Source organism: Myxine glutinosa, chromosome 13 (assembly GCF_964187855.1).
Source record: "Myxine glutinosa chromosome 13, kmMyxGlut1.1, whole genome shotgun sequence".
Lineage (NCBI taxonomy): Eukaryota > Metazoa > Chordata > Myxini > Myxiniformes > Myxinidae > Myxine > Myxine glutinosa.
Genome location: NC_136273.1, coordinates 36751541 through 36776766, shown reverse-complemented (window position 1 = coordinate 36776766; position 25226 = coordinate 36751541). Strand labels below are relative to the sequence as shown.

Sequence of the window (25226 nt, the reverse complement as noted above, 5' to 3'; positions counted from 1 at the left end):
TCTGGCCTCCCACCCGTGCATAGCACGGGTATCTAACTAGTCTGTTTAACAGAATCTTTCCTCCCGCAGATCTGCTCCGACTCCTTAATGGCAATTCAGCAAAGGACACTTCATAGAATGGACTTCTGTGACTCCATGGTACTGACTCAATATGTGAACTTTCCAACATGGATTTCTCCCAATTGCAAATTCTCCCTTCTGGATTTGGTGATGACGAACTTTTCTGCAAATGTTTCCTGTTCTTCCTCTGCCCCAATTGGTTCATGTGATCATGCGCTTACGAAAGTAAACATCTCTCTGGATTTTCTCCAAGAGATGCTTCAACACCGGCGAGTCTGACATTTTACTCAAGCAGATTGCCAGGGACTGCAAGTAACCATCACTCTTCAGGACTGTTCTTCCATATTTAGTGCCCCTGATGTTAACTCGGCCTGGAAGTTCTTCCACAGAAACCTGCTCTGTTTTTCTTTCTTTCTTTCTTCTTCTTTTTTTTTTCTCTTTCTCTTTCTCTTTCTCTTTCTCTTTCTCTTTCTCTCTCTCTCTCTCTCTCTCTCTCTCTCTCTCTCTCTCTCTCTCTCTCTCTTTCATCCCTTCTAGTCTTCAATTATCCTCCCCTTCTTCCCGCCCATGTTACACTGAATCCTGTGGCGAGGCATTTGCTCTGAAACAACTTGCGTTATCTTCCTGAAAGACATACCAAAAATGGGCTGACACCAAGGGGGGAGGGGGAGAGAGGTATCATACCAATGGGGGAGGAGCACGGGGAGGGAGGGCGACAAACCAGCTGGGGGCTACCCAGATGAATACATAGACCTACAGGCAAACGGTACATTTCTAATTGTCAGCGTTCGCCAAGCTGATAGGGAATGTTGAAAAAATCCATCATCCCAAGGCTGTCTGATTTCCGGGAGAGTCTTCAACAGCAGAGTCTCAATTTTCCTCACAAGTACAGATAATGTGCAGTCAGTGTTTGACTGCAGAAATAATTCATTGAATGCATGCTTTTAACAGCAAACCACAAACATATGTTAATGGAGGAAAGATCTCCAAACACAAGCACAACAAAATTAATTGTTTACGAACATTTCCCTATTGAAACGTTGAAGAACCTTCAAGGGCTTTTCATTTGCTCACTGCAATATTGGATATAAACCTGCATTTGTAGAGCCTCATCTGATTAATGGTAATGAGGAGTCAGACTGCATGACAAATGTTATGATTTTACATGATGATTAACATACATGTATAATTTTAATTAATACAATTTTACATAATGATTAATATGTGCAATTTAAATTATTGTTTATTCTCAGCTCTCCATGCTATCCATCGAAATCGAAGTTAAGTAATTGTTCCCATTTGTATTTTCGTTATAACTATTTATTTTATGGTGTATATATTGTCTCCCGACGAAGATTTTCGGTGCAAATCTTTCATACCTGTATTGAAAATCGTGTTAATTCGGGTCGTGTTTTGAGGCCTTGTAGTTGTACAGTGAACACTGTACAACCTTGAGGCTTTGTTTTTCTCTCAGCGGTCCGTGTTTTTGTGATCCAATAACTTTCGTTCTCTGTTTTCCCAATCTTTTCACCCCATAGCCCTCTTCCTTGTGTAAATCACAACTCAAAAAAATCCCCAAAAAAAACATTTCCTTCTCTGTTCTCATTCGTTTATTCATTCTTATTCGTTCGTTCGTTCGTTCTTCGACCACGTGTTTCTCCCCCATTTCCCCAGATAGATTGTCAAATTTCAACTCGTTATTTTATCGTCCATGCGTTATTGTTTTGATTATAGTTACTTTTGGTTTGAATTTCCTGTAACTTGTAATTATTTAATCGTGTTCTGCTCCTCGTGTGCGGCCTTGTAGTTGTACCCCCATCGGTGTTTGTTGTCTTAATCGTGTTTTGCTTGGCTCTTAGTTTTTTTCCCTTCTACCCCGAACATAATACTCTGTCTAACGTTCTAAATCCCCACCTCCCCCCCCCCCTTCCCCAAAAACCAAAAAAAACAAACAAAAAAAAAAACATTTATTTTCCTTTCTCCACGTGTACTGTTGACTCATCCTGTATTTTCTGTCCAGGTGTGCTGTTCGCCCCGCCCCCATTAACTCCTTGCCATCCACCGTTTGCCCTTCACGTGACTCGTGGTGGTCCCTCTCGGCTCTCCCCCCGTTGGTATTTTTGTGCACATAAGATTGTTCACGGTTCTGTTTAAATATTATTTAAATATGTATAACCTTTCCCCTTCAGTGTTTTACTCAGTGGTATTTTACAACACGCTGTTTTTCTTCCTATTTAAAAGGCTTTTCTCAATTTCCTCTCCAACTCATTCCACCTCAAAAAAAAGAAATTCAATATCTTATACGTCTCCCTCACTACATGGTCTAAATTCACATTCATTCCATCCCTCCTCCATCATTCTGAACTGGATTGCTAACTTGAAAATCACAACAAACCCAATTTGTTTTCAATGTTCGTCTTTCATTAATCATCCACTTTCTAAACTCCCCTCTTGCCCCTCCCATCCAAATCCCTCCCCTTGCACCTACACTCCTAAACTCCCCCCTTGCCCCACCACTCTTAAACTCCCCCCCTACCCCTCCACTCCTGAACTCCCCCCTTGCCCTTCCACTCCTGAACTCCCCCTTACCCTCCCCTCCTAAACTCCCCCCTCACTCCTCCCCTTCAAAACTCCCCCCCAACCCCTCCCATTCAAATCTCCCCCCATACCATTCCTCTCCAATTCTCCCTCCTCTCCCCTCCTCCTCAAAGCTGCCTCCTCCCCACTTCGTCTCCCTTCTATCTCATACTTCCACCCCCCCCCAACCTTCTTCTTTCCTCTGCCCCCCCTCAAACAACCCCTCACTGTGCCTCATCCCTTCACCTTCAAACCTTTCATCCTCCTCATCCTTCCCTTTCTTGGAACTCTTCTGCAATCGCTGACACACTAACAACTGCTCTCCCTACCTCCCCCTCTCATCCTTCATCTTACCCTACTCCTTCCCTCCCCTGTCCTGTACCCGATGCTCCCCCTCTCTCTTCATTAACGGTATGGACCTCAAACATCCGGGGCCTTCGCTCAAACCTGACTGATCTCTCCATACAGGTTGCTTCTGACAATCCAGACTTGATCTGCTTAACAGAGACTTTCCTCCTTCAAGATGTCTCTGATTCCTTAATATCTCTTCCTGGTTACTCCCTCCTCCGGTATGATAGACCTGAGCCTCAGCCTGGTGGTGGGGTGGCTATCTTTATCAAAAACTCTCTTCCTCACTCTCCTTGCACTGCCCTCTCTCCTCCTCACCCCCAGGAGTACCTCTGGCTACGGCTTCCTCTCCGCTCCCACCTTTTGTTCATATGTGTTCTGTACCGTCCCCCAAACAGTGATGACTCCATCTACATTTCACTGTCTGACAACATGGACCAACTTCTATCCACTCATCCCAACTCTCTCTTCCTCATATGTGGTGACTTCAGTTGTCATCATGCCACCTGGTTGGGTGTGGGTTCCTCTCTCACCAGTCATGGCACCTCAGCAAAGGACTTCTGTGACTCACTGGGATTGACACAATCTGTCAATTTCCCGACCCGGATCTCAGCCAATGGAGTATCTTCTCTTCTAGACTTGGTTATGACTAACTTCCCTGCTAATGTCTGCTGCTCTTCTTCTGCTCCAATCGGTTCTTCTGATCATGTGCTTGTCAAAGTGGACATCTCTCTGGCCATTCTCAGAGAGCCTCCTCAGCGTCGACGAGTCTGGCATTTCACTCAGGCCGACTGGGACGGTCTTCAAGCAGCCATCAATCGTCTGGATTGGTCTCCCATCTCCACTGCCTCTGACATCAATTCTTCCTGGGAATTCTTCCAAAGCAAACTGATCTCTCTCATGCACAGATTTATCCCATCTCGCCTTCAGTTGTCTTACCCTTCCTCCCGTCCATGGTACACTGAATCTTGTGGTGAGGCAGTTGCCCTGAAACAACTTGCCTTTGCCTCTTGGAAGGCTAATCCAACTGAAGGAAATCTCAGTTCCTTCCACCAAGCTCGGAACAAGTGTGTGTCTACCCTCAGGAGTGCCAGGAAGCACTATCTCTCCTCACTCAAGAATGAACTCTCAAACCTGTCTCCTTCCTCCAAATCCTGGTGGCGTCTGGTCAAATCCGTTTCTGGTGTTTGTTCCCCCTCCATCCCCTCCCTTACCTCAAATGGCCACACAGTTGACATCGCACGTGACAAAGCCGAATGCCTCAACTCTGTGTTTGCCTCAAAATCCTTAGTCCCAAACCCATCTCTCTCTGTTCCCACCTTTCCCAGTCGAACCAAACTGCTCCTGGACTCTGTGACCTTCTCTCCTGACAAGGTGGAGGAGTTTTTGTCAAACCTCGACTCTGATTCTGCAACTGGACCAGATGGCATCAGCCCACGGGTCCTAAAATCCTGCTCTACCGCTCTATCTCACCCTCTCTCTGTTCTTTTCACCCTATCTTTTGCTCAAGGTCATCTGCCAGCATCCTGGAAATCAGCAAACATTACCGCTTTACACAAAAAAGGTGCAAAAACAGATCCTTGCAACTACAGACCAATCAGCCTGCTCCCAATTATCAGCAAAGTCATGGAATCCATCATTGCTTCGGATATGAAATCTTTCCTCTTCTCCAATGGCTTGATCTCTGATCATCAATTTGGTTTCAGACCAGGTCACTCTACTCTGGACATGCTGCTTCTGCTGTCTCAACAATGGATGGAGGTCCTCAATGCCAAACAGGAAATCAGAGCTGTCTCCCTTGACATATCACGTGCCTTCGATACGGTCTGGCACCCAGCTCTGCTCACCAAACTCTCCTCCTATGGTATCCATGGAAATCTCCATGCATGGCTTGCGGACTTCCTCTCTGGTCGTAGTCAACGTGTGGCCCTGAATGGATTTCTCTCATCTCCCCTTCCCGTTCAGGCTGGAGTTCCCCAAGGCAGTGTGCTGGGCCCTGTGCTTTTTCTGGTCTTTATCAATGATCTCTCCGACTCTCTGGAAAATCCTCTGTATCTCTTTGCTGATGATTCCACTCTCTGCCGCTCCATTCCTCTTCCCTCAGATCGGCAGTCTGCAGCCTCCTCACTCTCTGAAGACCTGGACAAAATCACAGACTGGTCAAACATGTGGAACATGTCTTTCAATCCTGCCAAATCTCACACTCTTACTATGTCTCTCCGAAAAGATCGACTGGACAACCCTCCCATCTACTTTCTCAACAATCCTCTCCAAGAAGTTCTGTCGCTCAAGCTTTTGGGTCTCACCATCTGCCATGATCTTTCTTGGGAAAACCACATTTCCAAGCTGGCCTCCAAAGCCAGTCGCCGACTGGGCATCCTCCGTCGTGCGAAGTCCTTCCTAGGCACACCTGAGCTCCTCACCACATACAAGGCTTTCATCCGCAGCTCAATGGAATACTGTTCTCCCCTATGGGCTGGTGCTCCTGCCTCACACCTGGCTCGGCTTCACGCTGTTGAATCCAAAGCTTTCAGAATCATTGGAATCTCCCGCGATGAAGCTATCTCTGAGGGCCTTTCACTCACTCACCGCAGGCAGGTAGGTGGTCTTTCTGTCTTCTACCGACTCCTCTCCGGCCTTGCTCCCCCAGCTCTCTCTGTGCTCTGTCCCCCAAATATTCCTACAGGTCGCACAAGATCTGCCAGCCACCCTCTGATGGTTAAACTGCCGAAATCTCGGCTCTCTGCTCACCTTCACTCTTTCATTCCTCTTTTCTCCCGCCTCTGGAACAAACTCCCACACTCACTTCAATCACACTCCTCCCTCCAGGTCTTCAAAACAGCTGTTCACCACCATCTCTTATCTTCCCCCATCCAAAGCCTTGATCTTTTCTACCCCCACTAATTCACCCCAGATCCACCTTGTTTGAAATTCCAACTTCTTTCCTGGAAGTCTTGGCAGTGTCCATATGTTTTATACCTCTCCCACCCCCCCCCCCCTTCCCATGCCTCCCCCCCCCCTTCCCATGCCTCCCCCCCAAAGCCCTCTCCCTCCCACAGTTCTCTCGATGTCTCCATGTCTCTCGGTCCCTGCTCTCAAATGTTGTGTTTGTGTCCTTCCCCCTCTCTCCCCATCTTGTCTACCGCTCCCGATGTTATTTGTTTTGTGTGTCTGTTTGTCTTTCTGTGTGATTAATGTTCGCTCTTTCACGAGCCTCGATCTTGTATACAAAAAAAAAAAACAAAAAAAAAAAAATTGTAATTTTACATGATTAACATGTGTGTGACATGCAATTTTACATGATTAACGTTTAATTTTAATTAATGTAATTTTACATGACTAACAAGTGTAATTTTAATGTAATTTTACATGATTAACATGTGTGTGGCATGTAATTTTGCATGATTAACATGTGCATGACATGTAATTTTATATGATTAACGTGTAATTTTAATGTCATTTTACATGATTAACATGTGTGTGACATCTAATTTTACAGAAAAAACACCCGCAGAAATACAGCAAAGAGGACAGCCATTTGAAATTACAATGGAACAGTCACCACGAACGACAGAAACAAAGCCAGATGGGATGAGAAAAATCCTTTCAACAATCACCGACTACTGTGCCAAAGATTCAACATTCTTCATTCAGCACATTTCATGCTTTCAAGATGGATCTTCATGGTGTAGGAAATCGATAATAAAACTAACTATACATTGCAGGGGCACCTACTTCACCATACGCCCCCACGTCCCACATCCCACCTACAAGATGTCCTCCAGCCCCCATTTTTGACATGGATGCACGTTGTGTGAGTGGGGGTATTGAATGAATTTAAAGAAATAAACTTTTCTCATGATATCTTTAAAGGTCCACAAAATCGGATTTTTTTTTTGCTATGATGTTTGTGCCAAAGTTGCCAAAGGACCTTTAAAGATGTGCCAAAGGTCCACAAAATCTGATTTTTTTTTGACATGATGTTGGTGCCAAATGTGCGAAATGTGCCAAAGGCACCAAATGACCTTTAAAGATGTGCCAAGGTCTTATGTGCCAAAGGTCCACAAAATCCGATTTTTAAAATGATTTTTTTATTTGACAACGTGGTTTTTAATCTTATAATTCAGCAAATGTCCGTCTGTCCGTCTGTCCGTCCCTTCCCAGGTACCGCAAAAACGGCTGAACCGATCGCAACGATATTTTGGGTGGGTAATCCTGGGACCCCCTGGAGTAAAATAGGCTGTGTTGTTTTTCCAATTTCAGCTTTGGTCTCCAGCATTTCCAGGTTTGGACTCCCGCATAACGTTATTTTCCCAGGTACCGCAAAAACGGCTGCACCGATCGCAACTTTACGAAATAAAACACACAGTTAAAAACAATGACCTCAGACAAAGACCTTTTAAAAGGACATGTATTGAATACCTGCTTGAGAGAATGCCAACCCCCTCCCCGCCATCACGGTCGTCTTTCTAACTCACAATCCCACGAGATATGCGGAAAGGACGACCCAAAACGAAGTATCTTATTTTTGATTTGTAAATGAACGTCTTAAAAGTAAATAATGACCTTGGCCAAAGTTCAAACGATGTGGGTTTAAACTCTACATGAGAGAATTCCACATACAGTAGTAGATGATAAATGTTGCTTCTGGGACACCTCCGTTTAACATGGGAAATCCCTATCTAATGTCATTTACCCCCCTGTCTTTAACAAAAATCATAAACACCTCTATTTCTCCCTCTATGAACCTATAATCCTTCTCACCTTATGAACCTATGATCCTTCTCGCCTTATGAACCTATGATTTTCTTCCTTTATGAACCTATAATCCTTCTAGCCTTATGAACCTATGATCATTCTCACTTCCATGTAATTTTTACCCTATTCCCCCCACTAGCCCCTTAATGTAGTTCCTTAGACCACTCTACTAATGAGCCTATAAATATATTATCTCTTTCTAACTTTTTTAAGAGTTCCATTCTCCTATATAACTCATCCCCATCAAGTATATTTATAAAGTATACAGGTTCCTTAACCTTTTGTTGTGAAAGTATAAAGTGGTATGTTTCACGGAGGGTTCTTGTTTGACCTCCTCCTCTCCCACATACCATTTTAAAATTATAATATTTATTATCCGATTGATAACCATTAAAGTTCTCACTCCACTCTAATATATTTTTCTTCCCGCCCTCCATTACCCCACTTAACAAATGAATACGTTTATCCGTCTTGAGAACCTTCTGACCAGTGATTCTCTCAACCTCTTGAATCTGATATTTTTCACATTCGTTATGTTTTCCATTTATATACCAAGGTTGATTACACCTCCACTCTTTAGTCTGGTTGATACTTGGTTCTATCATTTATATAATAGTAAAAAAGGTGGCGGTAGCCTGTTAAAATCCCTAACCCCCCTTTTTAACTTATCACTTATATATATATATCTTATCACTTATATATATATCTTATCACTTATATATCTTATCACATATATCTTATCACTTATATCTTATCACTTATATATCTTATCACTTATATATCTTATCACTTATATACTTATATAACCATAAGGGAGACTATCAATTCCATTTTCTAAAATAAACCTCTTATCATCAAAAGCCCCCAATGCTTTCTTATTCACCTCTTCTGAATATAATTGATGTTTATAACTTCTTATTCCATTAATCTTTCTAAACTCTTCTTTCTTTGTTGTTAAACAGTTATAATAATCCTTAAAGTTTATTGTTTCTTTAATGACATTTTTCTTTATACCTTTTAACTTCTTATCAGTCTTTTCAACGTTATTCACAATGTATTTATAAGCATAAGCCTTCGACCTCAATCCCACAAATTCACTCATAACATTTCCTCCCAATTCATCCTTGAACTTTCCAATCACCTTTTTATTTTTAGAAGAGAACAACTCACTCTCTGGACTGTAATTACTTGTATCATAGATATTAATGTCCTTTTTCATGTCTGAATAAACATCATCAGTATTAATTTTCAAAATAAAACTATCAGTATCCATATACAACAATGACACATTATCCTTATACTTTGATTTTAGATTAATATAAAAGTAATCATACATTAATGACTTTGACAAGTCAAGAATTGATGTTCCAATGTAAATAGGTTTGTCCATTTCAATACTCTCTTTAACCAAATGGATCGCACAAAAGTTCTCAGTAAAGACCTCAGCTCTAGTAAAACTCGGTCTATTAATTAATTTTGATGCTTGTTCCCAAGATGTTGCTAGTCTGATATTTTGTCTTTTCCTCACATTCTCCATGGTCTTACCAAAGACCGCATTATTCATCAATTTATAAAAGTCTTTCTCAAAATCTGTTTTTGACTCTGTTCTTCTTTGTGTATTAAAATCAATGTACCCCTTTAACCAATGACTTTGATTGAACTTTAGAACCCTGTGGATCTTCTCTACTCTTAGACCTTTTGATAAATATTGTCGCAAATTTCTTTGGTGTAGTACATAATTTTTCTTGTTATATAATGTAGTAAGTAATTTTTCTGTTGATTCACCTATATCAAACGATCGTTGATAATCACTCAACCATTCTTTCTTTGGACTTTCTTTCTCACAAGCAAATGGAAGATCTTTATGTTTGATATGAAGTTCTTCAGGATATTTTAAATCGACCTCAAAATAATAACCAACCTTTGAATCATCCAATTGTTTTTGTGTAGAGATACATACATCTTGTAAAACCTTTGTGTAGTCTTTTTCCTTTACCCATCTTAGTTTCCCATAAGGAAGAGCTTGAGACATTGCCCAGCCATACAAGTTGTTTGCGTCATAGTACATCAAGTAAGAACTCTCTTTCGTTGAATCATAATTTGGAAGATATTTGTTATTTGCTTTTGCGTATCTGCTCGAGCATACGTGTGAAATTCCACCTCTTTTTGCCTTTTCAATCATCAAAAGCATATCGACATCGGTTATCAAATCCAAATCTTGTTTTGTCATTTTCAACATCGCGCTCCAAGCCAATCCAGGTGCTGTGTAGTAGTGAGCAGGATCCAATCCATATCCAGTGCGACAAACAGATCTAAAGGCTTCAAATACATCGGCCAATAAAAGCACATCAGTTTTGAGATACAAATCGTGATACTCACCAAGATTCTTGATGTTATATTTTTCCCAAACATTTTGTGCGTGTACATAATCTTTATCAGATATATGACTGTTGTTTAATTTGTTATCGAAATTTTCTTTTAAAGGAAGTTGTGTTTCATTGAATCTCTCAAATGAGTCCATATAGTCATAGGGGTAAATTCCCTTTTGTGTTAGAAAATCTTTATCTGAAAAATACTCTGAAAGACATGGAAACTCTTTTAGATTTTGAACCAAGTTAGCCAATGGACTTGCCATGAATTTAAATGTATCAAGAAATCTGATATGAGTAATAGGAGATGTGTGAATTGTTTTTGTGAATGAAATGTATTTCTGATCTGTGTTAGGAATTGCTGAAATGTGTCCAGATGTCTTTGAAAGTTCATTAATAAATAGATGCGTATCATAATGAGCATTGTTATGAAGAAAGACAGGAATGAAAGAGGGGAGTTGATAATTAATATTACAACTTTGATGAGCTGGACCTCTATATTTACCAGTGAGATGACAATGATCTCTAACCTTTAGACCTTCACCAATTTTTTCCTCACAAATATGACAAACATTGTTTTTTCTAAATTCCCTTTTCTGTTCACTCGTCAAGGACATTGGTTTATTAGTTTCTCTCATTATCTTGGTTAATCGGACACAGTCTTTTTCTAGTCGTTTCACAAACTCATCTGGGGTATTTGAGCCTCTATACTCCTCTAACTTGTTATATTTATCACCAACGGATGATTTGATATAATAACAAAAACCGCAAGGAGTATGTTTTTGATATTTATTTGTGTATGAATCTTTTGGATCTGGAGAAGCAGTATCTATTTTTTCTAGAATACTTTCATAATCAGCATATATAACAAATGGATGTTTGATCTTTTTCTTTTCATCTTTGAATGTGATATTTGAGCCTTCTTTAGGCATATTGATTACCGTTGATTTATGTTCACCACAATAATTTGAATGTTTATCTAATCTTTCTTGTGTATGGAAGAAGTTAAGACAACGCAAACAAATATATATTTTATTTGTTCTTTTACATACTTGTGGTTTTATTAATTTAGCAATATCTTTAATGTATGTATAATGTGAATTTTCCTCTGAATTAAAATATAGAAGATTAATATGAGTTTGTTTACAATTGTCAGAAAGCTTTAAAACCTGAATGCTGTTTGTTTCTGTTAGACCATAAACATTAACTGATAAATTATTTATCTTTTCAAATTTAGGAATATCATTTAAAGCCATCGGAAACTTTAGATCTTTCGTATTTAATGTATTCTCATATTTTTTATAATGAGATACTCTTTCATCATGAAAATGTGGAGGATGTAAGTGTGCTAGAATAGACCAGAGAAAACATTTATTGTCTTTATTTTTGATATTGATAACTGCTTTTCTATTTTTGATAACACTGGGTAAATCAATGTAGGAAGAAGCTTTTAGAGGATCTGATTTAAGAATATGAATGTCTATGTAAATAATTTTTCCTATATTGAATCCACTTCCTACGATTGAATTATCCACATCTTGCTCTTGTTTAATAAGTTCATCATAGACTCCTGATGTTTTAAAATCTTGATATGAAGATATAAAGTGTGGCTCAGTTCTCATGTATGGTGTATCTATAACTCCTTCGTCCTTTGTCATTTCTAATTTTACTCCCATATAAAATTTAAGTGGTTTCATTTCTTTTAGTGTTTTTTCAATCAACGTTTGAACAGCAGGTTTAACTATTTCTACAGCATCAACTATAGACTCTGGTTCAGGAGGTTTGAAGTTAAAGACTCTTATTTTAATATGTTCTTTGAATGCGCCATCAGAGTTTTTAGTTGTGATAAAATTTGATAAATGTAGAATTGTTTTAAGATGTATTTCGAAGCCTTTCTTGAGGATATTTTTATTACATGCAGAACAGTGTTTTGTTTCCTTCTGAATAGGAGATAGTAGGTGAAGTAGATTAAATGTGTGTTTGTTAGTTTTAAGGTGTCTTTTGTAGTGTTTATATTCTTGTTCACAAACATCACAATACGTTGCTTTGATCATATTTATTTATATAGTAAAATTATACTTAAAACAAAGTGTCTTTTTTAGAGGCTTTTTAAAAGATGAAACTGTGCTTAAAGTAAAACACCTTTGAGCTTTTCAACTCGTTTTATGTATATAACTTTACTTAAAGTAAAACACCTTTGAGCTTTTCAACTCGTTTTATGTATATAACTTTACTTAAAGTAAAACACCTTTGAGCTTTTCAACTCGTTTTATGTATATAGCTTTACTTAAAGTAAAACACCTTTGAGCTTTTCAACTCGTTTTATGTATATAACTTTACTTAAAGTAAAGCGTCTATGTATTAGCCAGAAAGTTTAGATACTCTAGTTCATCAATTTCAATTTCACTATCTGAGTCATCAATAAAGCTACTCTCATAACTATCATTTGAACACAAACTATTAGTATCATAACTATCTTCAGATCCTAGACTCTCAGTATAATAACTCTCAGAGTATTGACTGTTAATATCACTCATTTACATACCATTAAACTTCCATCAATATCTATATGTTTTCTTTCATTAGAACTAATAACCACAATATTTTCTACATTAAATGTTATTTTCAAATAATCTCTAATAAATCAGAGTACGGAATGATAGTTCACCACTAATATTCATATTATTAATTTCACCCACATCTTTGGGTCTATTAAAGAATATACAAATGTTTCCTCTAGAATCGTTGATGGTCTTATCATTCATTTTCAAAGCTTCTTTATCAATGACCTTTTCAAGCTTTGAGTAAATTGTTAGTAGTAGTGGAGAAACTTTTGTCAAATTTACTTTAATAGAGTTATTAATTAACATAGCTTGTCCCGTAAATTTAATAAAAGGACACATGTTATTCTCCATTATGGGTTTAATCCAAAAATTTCCATATTTATCTTTGTTCAATTTAACATCTTTGACATATTTTTCTATATCTTCCACCGAAGTAGAGATTGATTGAAATTTGTCTTTTGTGTTTTGAAACATTGTATTTATTAGCTAATAAATTTGCGTTTAGTTTAAGTAAAGTTATATACATAAAACGAGTTGAAAAGCTCAAAGGTGTTTTACTTTAAGCACAGTTTCATCTTTAAAAAAGCCTCTAAAAAAGACACTTTGTTTTAAGTATAATTTTACTTTATAAATATGATAAATTCTGAAGGATATTTAGAATTTCCAGACTCTCCATATGATAAATTAGAGAATTGTCTGGCTTGTGGTAGAGTGGGGCTTAATACAGAATCAGAAGCATATAAACAATGTATTTTCTGTGATTATCTTCTAATTAATGATAACAAAAAATATAGAAAAATATATAACTCTTTTAAATTAGAACCAAAAATGAATTACTTTACAAGATTAATAAGAGAGATGAATGTTAAGTATTATGGTGATAATACACCATTTCTTACAAGGGAAGAGACTATTTGTATTGAGGAAATGTATAAGGGTTTAATGATATTTATTATTCAAAATAATTTTAATGGAAATGTTAATACAAGATACTATATAAACAAAATAATGGATTATTTTGAAATTAAACCTGAACTCAGGATAAAATATAGAGTTTCTCAAAAAACTCAAAAAAAGTTGGATGACTTGTTTTCCAAATATATAAATGAATGATTTTTTACCCGTTTGGGAAAATAAGATAAAATTTAATAACCATAAAAATCTTCCAAATTCATTGAGATGTCTAATAGTCGGTTCAAGCGGATGTGGAAAAACCTGTTTACTTTTAAAGATGCTCCTTAGTCCTAATTTTTTAGATTATGATAATTTAATAATTTTTACAAAGTCAAGTTTTCAACCTGAGTATCAACTACTCTCACAGGGTTTTAATGCGGGTCTTAAAAAGGAAGACATTATCGGTTTATTTAAACTTCAAAACAAACTAAATGATTATAATATTGATGATATAATACAATTATTTTGTGATACACAGAAATCAAAATCAAAACTAAAACCCATAACTTGTATTCTCAGTGATAATACGGATGATATACCTTCACCTCAAGATTTAGATAAATCAAAAAAGAACCTCGTTATCTTTGATGATTGTGTTAATGAGAGAAACCAAACAGTAATGGATAGCTACTATACAAGAGGGAGACATTCTTCTTGTAATTGTATTTATCTTAGTCAGTCATATTTTCAACTCCCTCGGCGCTCAATAAGAAACAATGCTAATACTTTTATTTTATTTAAGTTAAATTCAATAGATACAAATAATTTTTGGAGAGATAATTGTTCTACATTACGTAGTAAGAAGGAATTTGAAAATAATATGAAACACACGATCGGAAAATATAAATATATTGTTGTGAAACAAGATGAGATACTAAATGATATTTTTCAATAAATAAATACAGAAAATGAATACCGAAGAAAGAGTAAGAAAGTTTAAAGAACATCAAGAGTTGGTTTCAAAAGTTGTAAAGCAACAGGAAGACATAAAGAAGAAAAGGAGACAGAAACTAACTGGTGAAGAAGCCTTTGAAAGAAAACAAGAGAAATTTTTTAAACCACTTTTAAAAACTCAACAAACGATTTCACCTACAGTTCCCACGGTAGAATTTACTCCAAAAAAATTTCAAATGCTCAAAGATTTTAGTCAAATGACAGAGCAAGAACTTGGAGAATTAGAATATGATGATGAAGGATTATTTCGGCATCTTGAGAAGGTAAATAAACTTTCCAATTATATTGTAGAAGCTCTTCAAAACAATGAATATTTGAAGGGTTCAAAAACCAGAGCAGGTCTCATTCCAACAGAAGAACCAGCACAGTTCCATCTTGTGAAAGAAAAGTTATTGATATTTAATGATAAATTGGTGTTCTTAAGTTCTGACCAACCAAATGTTGAATTAACCCCAAGATTAATGTTTCTTCTAACAAAAGATGGACATTCTAATTCACCTTATTTTGATGAACCGCTTGATATGGAAAGAGAGGAAGATAGAGAGTATATTGAGTTGCTAAACGCACTTGATTATGGAGTTTCTGTTGCTGGTAAAAGTAAGAAGAATGAGAAGGAGAAACATATTATTGATGCTTTAAGTAAGCTTGGTTCGGGTGTTAGTTTTCTTCCAAATGACCCATCACAATTAGTTAATAGGTTATTATTGTTGTTAGGTAGTAAGAAGGCTGGAAACAACAATTGTTTTAATGAAGCATCCGCCATTTTAGATCAGTTGATGAATATGAAAATAATTAATAAATGTCAATACAAAGATATTTTATTAGATATTAAATAAGATGAGAAGCACAATTCTTAGTTTTAATTTCACAACGAGTGATTACACAGCTTCATTCCCTTACCCACTACAACTTGACCCCAAAAAAGAATATGAGGCTTCTTTGTTGTCAATGGAGACTTACAATACCCTTTTTAATATCACAGAGAAAAACAACAAGTTTAGTTATAATCCAGGAAGTGGATATAAAACTATAACCGTTTCACCCGGTGCTTACGAGATTTCTCAAATATCTTCAGAAGTCTCTCGCCTTATGAAAGAAAAAGGTGATGAACCAAAAAATATTGTAATAGATATTCAAAAACACACTTCAAAATCAACTATTAAACTTAAAAATAATTATAAAGTTGATTTCACGATTGAAAATTCGTTCAGAGAGCTATTGGGGTTCTCTTCTAAAAAGATTGAAACTAACGGGACGTTTTACAGTGATAATGTCATTCAAATATCCTCTGGTATAAATTCAGTATTAATTCATTGTGATTTGATTGATGGTGCTTATAACGATGGAATAAGAACAAATACAATATTTTCATTCAGCGCATACTCAACCCCGATTGGTTATAAATTTAATATGGAACCAAAAAATCTTGTCTATTTACCTGTGTCAGGAAAAACCATATACAGAGTAAATTTTAGGATAACCGACCAAGATAATCGTATGATATCCTTTAATGATGAAATTATATCCATCAGAATTCACCTACGTGAAGTTTTTCAATAAATAAATAATGGTTATTGTGAGAAAACACGAGTTGGGAAAATATAAAATAATTACAGGGGATGGGATGTTCCTTTCACCATACTATAAGGGTGAAGGTATGTTTCTTGGGAGAGGATACTATAAACCAAAGAGACAACGGGGTGTGGGACATCAATTTAGAAATAAAGGAGATGGGATAATTGATACTCTAATGGGTATTGGTTCAACCATCCTTAAACATAAAGACCTAATTGGTTCAACTGCTTCAGCCGTGGGCTCAGTTGCGGGTGCTATAAAGAGTATAAAAGATGCTCAAAAGGAGTCTCATAAATTACAAGCAATCAAAGAAATTAAAAAAGGTAAAACTCAACTATCTTCACAAGAACGACAAAAAATCATTAAAATACTTGGGTCAGGGTTTCAACGATTTTAATGCTATATAAATACAAGTATGGAAGCGATTGATAGTATCTATGATTTGGATGATACGATTATCATTTCAAACTCTACTAAAAAGGAAGACTATTTTAAGGTAAATGCTATAACAGGAACAGACTGGAATTCAAACGGAACAAAAAGTTTTGAAATAAATAATCAACAAACTTACTTGAATATAGCTGATAGTTTCTTGCTGTGTAAATTTAAATTCACTAAGGCTGCGAATAATACTAATGCTACACTCGTAAATGATTTCTTCTGGAAAATGTTTGATAGTGTCCGCCTGTATATTGGAACACAAGAGGTTGAAGCGGTTGATTATGTCTCTGCTATATCTGAAATGATGAAATTTACACTATATTCGTTTAGTGATAGAATGGGTAAGGGAGCTGTTGAAGGTTTTATTCCTGATATGTCAACGGGAACAAATGCTGACCCTGGTTATAGTCAAAGGAAGTCAATGTATAATGATGATACAAAAGCAGAGAATAGTTTTACGGTAGCAGTACCTCTGAAAGGTATATTTGGATTTTGTGATTATGATAAAGTTTTGTATGGCCTTAAAATTAGATTTCAACTACAAAGGAATGATAATGTAAATAGGTTGCTTTTTGGGGATGAAAATGCTTTTGGAGAAAATAATAAATTTGTTATTAATGATTTGTGTTGGTATATCAGTGAATATACTCCTAATCTTAAAACGGAAGAGATGTTAAATAGAAGACTTAACTCAAAGAAACCGCTAAATGTATCATACCTTAAAAGAAGATGTCAACACGTTAAACTGGAACACACTACCTACACTTGGAATTTGGGTGTTCTTGAAGGAAAGCCACGATACCTCTGGCTCATTTTTTAAAAACCAGATGGAGAGGAGGGTACTAATAAGAATAATGCGCTGAGTGATAATGCTAAGGTGAAACAACTTCGGGTTTCTCTTGATGGAACATTTTATCCGCGAGATAGATTGGAAATTGATTGGGAAAAAAATGATTATGCGGAAGCCTACAAGTCCTACCAAAAGGTGTGTGAAAGTAATGGTAATAATGAACCTATTTTGGATATGGTTGCGTTTCAAAAACTTTATACAATCTACGCAATTGACCTGAGTTCTCAAAAGGAAACTATAAAGTCTAATAGAGTGGATACTTCTCTATACATTGAAAGAGGAGAGAATGAAGAAGTTGATGCTTATTGTTTGCTTTTGGAGGAAACAGAATTACAGATTAATACAGATAATGGTGTTATGATTAATATCACATAGGTTTTTTCTCATAAATAAATGGTAGGGGTATATGTTAATCAAATCAATCTTGATAAATTAACATCTTGTATTCAAAATCAAAAGCCTTGTATTATTAATGTTAATACATTTCAAAGAAAAGGAGCAGTAAGAATTGATGTTTTACTCACAAGAGAGCAGGTGAAAACACAAAATGATGCTGGATCACTTAAAATTAAAATGACAAAACCTATGTTAAAGAAATATTCAATAGACGAGTCAAGAGGAGGATTTCTCCCATTTCTAATTCCTTTATTTGCTGGTTTAAGTGCGGCGGGAGCATTGACTGGTGGTATTTCAGCAGCGATAAAAACTGCTAACGAAAGGAAGGCACAACTAAAAGCTCAAAAAGAATTGGAAAGACATAACAAGGAGTTGGAGAAACAAATTAGTGGAAGTGGTGTAATTGTAGATTTTGCTCAAAAACTTGAAAGTCTACCTGATAAAGCTAGATTGTTAGTTGGAGATATGCTTTCCTCTATCGCTCAAGCGGGTGTTAAACTAACTAAACAGGGTAATGGATTGTATCTTTCTCATAAATAAATGGATAAATGGTTTAAACAATTTGGAAAGAATACAACGTCAAATATAGAACTAGCTAAGTATTGTAAAACACTAAAAATTGATAATGTGGTTATTTGTATGAGAGATGAATTAATACATATAAATAAGAATACAAAGAATATTATTATGAATTTAGACACACAGAATGGTTCTCATTGGGTTTGTATTCATAATAGTCAGGATAAATATTATTTTGATAGTTATGGTATGCCACCACCTGTTGAAGTAATACAATTCTTACAGAATGGTGTTTATCAAACATTTCAAGTTCAAGAAATTAATTCTAAATGTTGTGGTCAATTATGTTTATATGTATTATTTCAACTCAACAATAATGAAAATTTTTATGATATCATTTTTAATCTAATATAAATGACTTATGTTGGAAAAGATGGTTCTATCTTTGGAAAATCCTCTCAGGATATTGATTTATCAAATTATTATACAAAGGCACAGGCTGAACGACAAAAATATAGTGTAAGTAAAAATATTAATATGAAGAATACTTATAAATTAATCAATTATCCAAACCCTACAGATGCGAATGACTTAATTAGATTAAGTGATTTATCACAATATATATTTTTAAAGAAAACAGCACGTTTTGTTAAACAAGTAAAATTTACAACCACAACACCTGGTTATACTGACCATACACCTTTCCTCATTGAATTTAACTACCTGCTTACAATTGAATTTTATAAAGAAGGACATTTAGTTAATATGCGAATTAATAAATGGGGGTATGATATGCCCGATTTAGGGTATAATTGGTCTTTTTCAATAAACATAGAAGACCTACATGATTTAAATCAGTCTCGTAAAGAAGAATATTATCCACTTGGTGAAGATAAGGATTTATGTGGAAGTACAATTAGTAAACAACAAATACGTGATTTTAAGAAAAGAAAAATATATGATAGTATAGCGATGGTTCGCATGACAAAGAAGGAAGGTAATGAGATAAGGATAGAAAGCCGAGGAATACAAACCGATTTGGTAGTGGGAAGATGGGGTGGTATTACCTGTCATAATATTAATCTCACATATATTTCTGATACATAAATGGCAGGAAGAAGACTACAAGAGAATTATAATTTTTGTATTCAAGGATACCTACAAGAAAAGGGTGCTCGGTATTACATACCTTATGATTTGGAGCATATACATGGGAATTTTGTCATAAAAAACTGGCCTTATACTGATATTGTTAAACCCACAAATAGAGACTTGTTTAAAATATTAAATAAAAATGAACTTCTCAAAGTTATGAAATATAAAACTCTTTTAGAAATCGTCAACAAATCTTATTGGTATCCTATTATGAGAAAAATAATTATAGATACAAGAATATCTCAAAATCCAGATGAGTATATGTATAATATTCTTTGGGGCTCAAGCTCAAGGGTAGCAAGGGATGAGGAAGGAGTTGAAGAAGAGAAGGAGGAAAGAGAGAAAAAGGAGAAGGAGGAAAGGGAGAAAAAGGAGACGGAGGAAAGGGAGAAAAAGGAGAAGGAGGAGAGGGAGAAAAAGGAGAAGGATGAAAGGGAGAAAAAGGAGAAGGAGGAGAAGGAGAAGGAGGAGAGGGAGGAAAGAGAGAGGGTGGAAAAATATAAAAATATGACCATTCCTGAGATTAATGAAAGATTGAAGGTATTACGGCAAATAAATAAATCTCAACGCACTGAAGAGGAAAATAAAGAATTAATGACTCTTCCGAACTTATTGGTTTTTAAATTTGCTATAATGAATTCAGAGCGCAGATATACAACATATAGTTGATGATGTTGGTGTTATTGACTTTAGTTAGTTTTATTTGTAAATAAATGGAGGAGAGAGTGAAGCCATTTCTAAGGATTCTTTATGTTTTAAAAATCAAGATAGAAATGTATATGTTGAAAACCAAAAAGGTTTTGGCACTATGTAGGACTTTTTCTCATAAATAAATATGAGTTATTGTCTCAAATGTAAAAAGAAAACTAAATCTAAAAATATCTCTTATGTTAAAGCTAAAAATAATAGAGTTTATCAAAAAGGAATATGTCAAGTGTGTGGCTCTAAAAAGTGTCAATTCATCTCTCATAAAAGTGGAGGAGACATACAAAAGTTTTTGTCAGGTAGCAAATTTACAACAACTGGAATTCCAGGGGAATTACACCTTCCAGGGTATTCTTTCTGTGGCCCAGGAACAAACTTGGATAAAAGATTAGATGAGGCTGACAATCCTAAACCTTGGTCTAAACCTACAAATAGGGTTGATGAAGTGTGTATGAAGCATGATATTGCTTATGGGAAAACCACTACGTTGACTGAAAAACATAAAGCCGACAGAGAAATGTTGTATAATTTGTCTTTGATACAAAATCCAACGTTGAGAGAGAAAGTTGATAGGTTTATTGTGAGAAATTTGATAAATGCTAAATTGAAACTTGGTCTTGGTTATTCACCCTCAAAAAACTATTAGGCTCTAATGATGTCATCAAGACTGAGGAGCTTTTGGCTGAAGAATTACACAAACCTATAATCACCAAGTTTAAAAGAAGGAAGGTTTATTCCAAAGACACTGACTACATATGGTCCGCTGATTTAATTGAATTGAATAATGACAGGGGATACAGGTATGCTTTAACCGTTATTGATTTGAGGAGTAGATTTGCCTGGGTTGTTCCTTTAAAAAATAAAAAGGGTGATACTTTAATGTTATCCTTTAAGCTAATATTTGATAGGGATAAAAGAAAACCAAAGAAACTGTGGACCGATGAGGGAACAGAGTTCTATAACAAAATATTTATGAAATTTCTTAAGGGGGAGGGTATTAAATTATACAGCACCTTTAATGAAGGAAAAGCAGTTGTTATTGAGCGTTTTAATCGTACTTTGAAAGAGAGGCTATATAAAAAATTCACACAACTCGGTTCTCAAAAATGGGTGTATTTAATTCAGGGTATTGTAGATAATTACAATAATACCGTTCATTCATCAACAAAATCAAAACCATCAGAATCATTTACAAAATTAGAATATGAAAAGGAGATTAATTTGAGAAAACCGAAGTTCAAAGTTGGTGATATTGTAAGAATATACAGATGGAAAAGCCATTTTGAGAAAGGTTATACAAAAAAATGGACTAATGAATTATTTAAAATCGTTGATGTAATGGATACAGTCCCTTGGACCTACAAATTATATGATTTAAATGGAGAAGAAATCTTAGGGTCATTTTATTCACAGGAATTACAAAAAACAAAGCTGATAACCCTTGAAAATAATAAATAAATAAAAAAATGTAATGGGGATACGTTTTTAAATCTGTGAACCCCAAACACAGAATCCCACAACTTTTTAGTTGGGGCTTAACTTTTGTGTGTATAATGGGGATACGTTTTTAAATCTGTGAACCCCAAACACAGAATCCCACAACTTTTTAGTTGGGGCTTAACTTTTGTGTGTATAACGGGGACACGTTTTTAAATCTGTGAACCCCAAACACAGAATCCCACAACTTTTTAGTTGGGGCTTAACTTTTGTGTGTATCATGGGGATACGTTTTTAAATCTGTGAACCCCAAACACAGAATCCCACAACTTTTTAGTTGGGGCTTAACTTTTGTGTGTGTGTGAGTGGGTCATAATAATGTACAAACCCTAACCCAACCCCCACATTAAAACACCATATTTGTTAGTCAAAACAACTGAATCCATTACATCAACCATTAAAAAAAGTTCTTAACTCCATCTCTTTGTATGACCTTCCAATTCTATTTATCTTTTCCCAACTTTTTTAAAACAATTCAATGATAATATAAGATAAATGAGTCTGTGAGGTTTGACATTCATTCAAAAATTCACCTCACATCCAGAACCCTAACCCAACCCAATCCCTAACCCATCCCCATCCCTTACCCAACCCATCCCTAACCCTCACATTCAAAATCCCAACCCTAACCCAACCCATCCCTAACCCATTAACCCAACCCCATCCCTAACCCTCACATTCAAAATCCCAACCCTAACCCTAGCATAATCTTTTTTTTCCTTTTCTTTTTTTAATACGTATTTCAATATTTTTTTAAAATGTTTTTTAATACGTATTTCAATATATATATTTTTCCTCTTCCTCCAATTCTGTCTTTCAAGGCTTTCAAGTTGGAAAAAGTAGAAATGGGAAGAAAGTATTTTCCAGCATCTTCTTCCCCGAACTTTCTTGATATTGCTGAAATACATGTAAAAAAAAGAAATATATTACTTATCTAATATTGAATGAAATAACATATACTTTAATTGATTATATTAATCAACTGAACTTACCTTAAATCAAACGTCATTAAAGAAAGAACATTGTTCATTGCTTTAGAATCCAAAGAGCCTCCAAGGTAAAACTCTTTCGTTGGATTATCAAGGTAAAACTCGTTCTCTTGGTCATGGTTGCTCAAAAGGTCTTTAAACAAATCGATCATTTCACCCCAGGTTGTGGCAAAAGTGGTATTTTCATTTTGAATCTCAGATACAATTTCCTGTGAGAGAAAAATAACAACGTATTAATTAATTATTTTTTACATTTAATACACAATTATTATATGTATATTAAAATAAAATATTACCTTCATTGATGAGAAATTTGAATCGAGTTTATCAAGGTGAAGGTTTAGCTCCACACAGCTAGAGTCTCCAAAACGAAACCAGTTTTCAAAGTCTCCAAGGTAAAACTCTTTTCCTAATTTTATGAAATTTAGTGAGTCTCCAAGGTAGGCTCCACAGTTAGAACCATCTAGGCAGACCTCATAATTTGTTTTTCCCAAATTTAGTGAGTCTCCAAGGTAGGCTCCACAGTTAGAACCATCTAGGCAGACCTCATAATTTGTTTTTCCCAAATTTAGTGAGTCTCCAAGGTATAACTCTTTGGCTGGGTCATCAAGGTAGAACTCGTTCTGTGGGTCTTGGTTGTTCAAAAGGTCTTCAAACAAATCAATCATCATTTCACCCCAGGTTGTGGCAAAAGTAGTATTTTCATTTTGTATCTCAGATACAATTTCCTGTGAGAGAAAATAACAACGTATTAATTTAATACAATATTATTATTTATATAAATCAAGCTCTATGAATATTAAAAGAAACTTTGCTGACTCTTACACGAGTCTTATCTAAAAAAAAAAAAAAAAAAAAAAAAAAAAATATATATATATATATACAAAAAAAAAAAAATATACCAAAAAAAAAAATACAAAAAAACAACAACAAAAAAATATACAAAAAAACAAAAAAAAAAAATACAAAAAAAAAATACAAAAAAAAAAAAACAAACAAAAAAAAAAAATACAAAAAAAAAAATATATACAAAAAAAAAAAAATACAAAAAAAAAAAAAAAAAAATACAAAAAAAAATATATACAAAAAAAAAAAAAAAAAAATATCCCAAAAAAAAAAAAATAATAATAATAATAATAATAATAAAATAAATAAATAAATAAATAAATAAACTTACCTCCATTGATAAGAGGTTCGAGTCCAGTTCATCAATCTGAAGGTTGAGCTCCACACAGGTAGTAGGACTCCAAGGAATGTCAAAGTTATCCAACTCCTTTTCAGCATAGTAGTCCATTCTCAAGTGAAGCAGAAAGTGTGTTTGAAAAGGCCTGTGTGGTTAGTGCCTTTTATAAGAAAGACTGGGTGTGTCATTTCCTGTGGAAATTCCCTTGGGCAAGTCTGGGCATGTCTCAACAGAAAATGATGTAATGTTTCAACAGAAAATGATGTAATGTTTCAACAGAAAATGATGTACTGTTTCAACAGAAAATGATGTAATGTTTCAACAGAAAATGATGTAATGTCTTAACTAAAAATAATGTAATGCTGGAGAGTTTATAAAGTGGGTGGGCTTTAGTAAAAAGTGGGCGGGGCCTACCAAAAATGGGTGGGGCCTACCAAAAAGGGGGCGGACCTACCAAAAAGGGGACGGGGATTAACAAAAAGTGGGCGAAGCTTAGCAAAAAGTGGCGCGGAGCTTAACAAAAAGTGTGTGGCACAGGACCCGAACATAATTAATCAATGATCAATGAACAACAATGATCATTGATAGTAAGAGTAAAAGGCCCATAAGACCAAGGGGGTCAGGAATAGAGGTGTTAAGGGGAAATGAAGAAAAGTGATGGTGAGAGGGAAATTTACATGGAAGTGAGAATGATCATAGGTTCATAAGGCTAGAAGGATTATAGGTTCATAAAGGAAGAAAATCATAGGTTCATAAGGCGAGAAGGATCATAGGTTCATAAGGTGAGAAGGATTATAGGTTCATAGAGGGAGAAATAGAGGTGTTTATGATTTTTGTTAAAGACAGGGGGGTAAATGACATTAGATAGGGATTTCCCATGTTAAACGGAGGTGTCCCAGAAGCAACATTTATCATCTACTTACAGTCATGTGAAAAAGTAAGTACACCCCATGTAAAGTTTTGACTTTTTCAACATATTTCAACATACAGCTATTTGATCTTCATTTCAACAATATTGATAGATAAAGGTGATATAATATAACAAATATCATGAAACATTTACATTTTGTAGTCCATTGTATAATTTAAATAAACATAAATGCAAATTTCACATGTGGAAAAAAGTAAGTAAACTCCTACATTTATCACTACTTCAAATACCTAAAATTAGAATCGGGTGCACCAGCTCAGGTGCAAATGATTAGAACATCGTTAGAGAGGATCTTGGAGGAACCTGTCTTATTTAAACCTCAGACATTTAGTTTGGTTTGCTCTTTGTTGTTGAAGAATGCTGCGTCACCATGCCTCGATCAAAAGAGCTCTCTGAGGCCT

The 25226-nt window shown here is 35.5% G+C and overlaps 1 protein-coding gene across 1 annotated transcript; it reads right to left on the bottom strand.

The window, feature by feature from the left end:
* Positions 1-261: 261 nt before the first annotated feature.
* On the bottom strand, positions 262-24270 carry LOC144888576 (uncharacterized). Its single transcript, XM_078767003.1, has 5 exons — positions 23889-24270; positions 23008-23439; positions 22715-22920; positions 22421-22619; positions 262-366 (listed from the first exon to the last, which is right to left on the bottom strand). The coding sequence occupies exons 1-5, from the start codon at positions 24003-24005 to the stop codon at positions 262-264; spliced, it is 1059 nt and encodes a 352-aa protein (XP_078623129.1). The 5' UTR covers positions 24006-24270.
* Positions 24271-25226: the final 956 nt, after the last annotated feature.

Excerpts from the sequence above, each read along its gene's own strand:
- LOC144888576 (XM_078767003.1), bottom strand. The coding sequence starts at position 24,005 with ATGGACTACTATGCTGAAAAGGAGTTGGATAACTTTGACATTCCTTGG. Across the intron at positions 22,921-23,007 it reads CAAATTTCTCATCAATGAAG|GAAATTGTATCTGAGATTCA; the intron begins GTAATATTTTAT and ends TTTCTCTCACAG. Across the intron at positions 22,620-22,714 it reads TTAATGACGTTTGATTTAAG|CAATATCAAGAAAGTTCGGG; the intron begins GTAAGTTCAGTT and ends CATGTATTTCAG.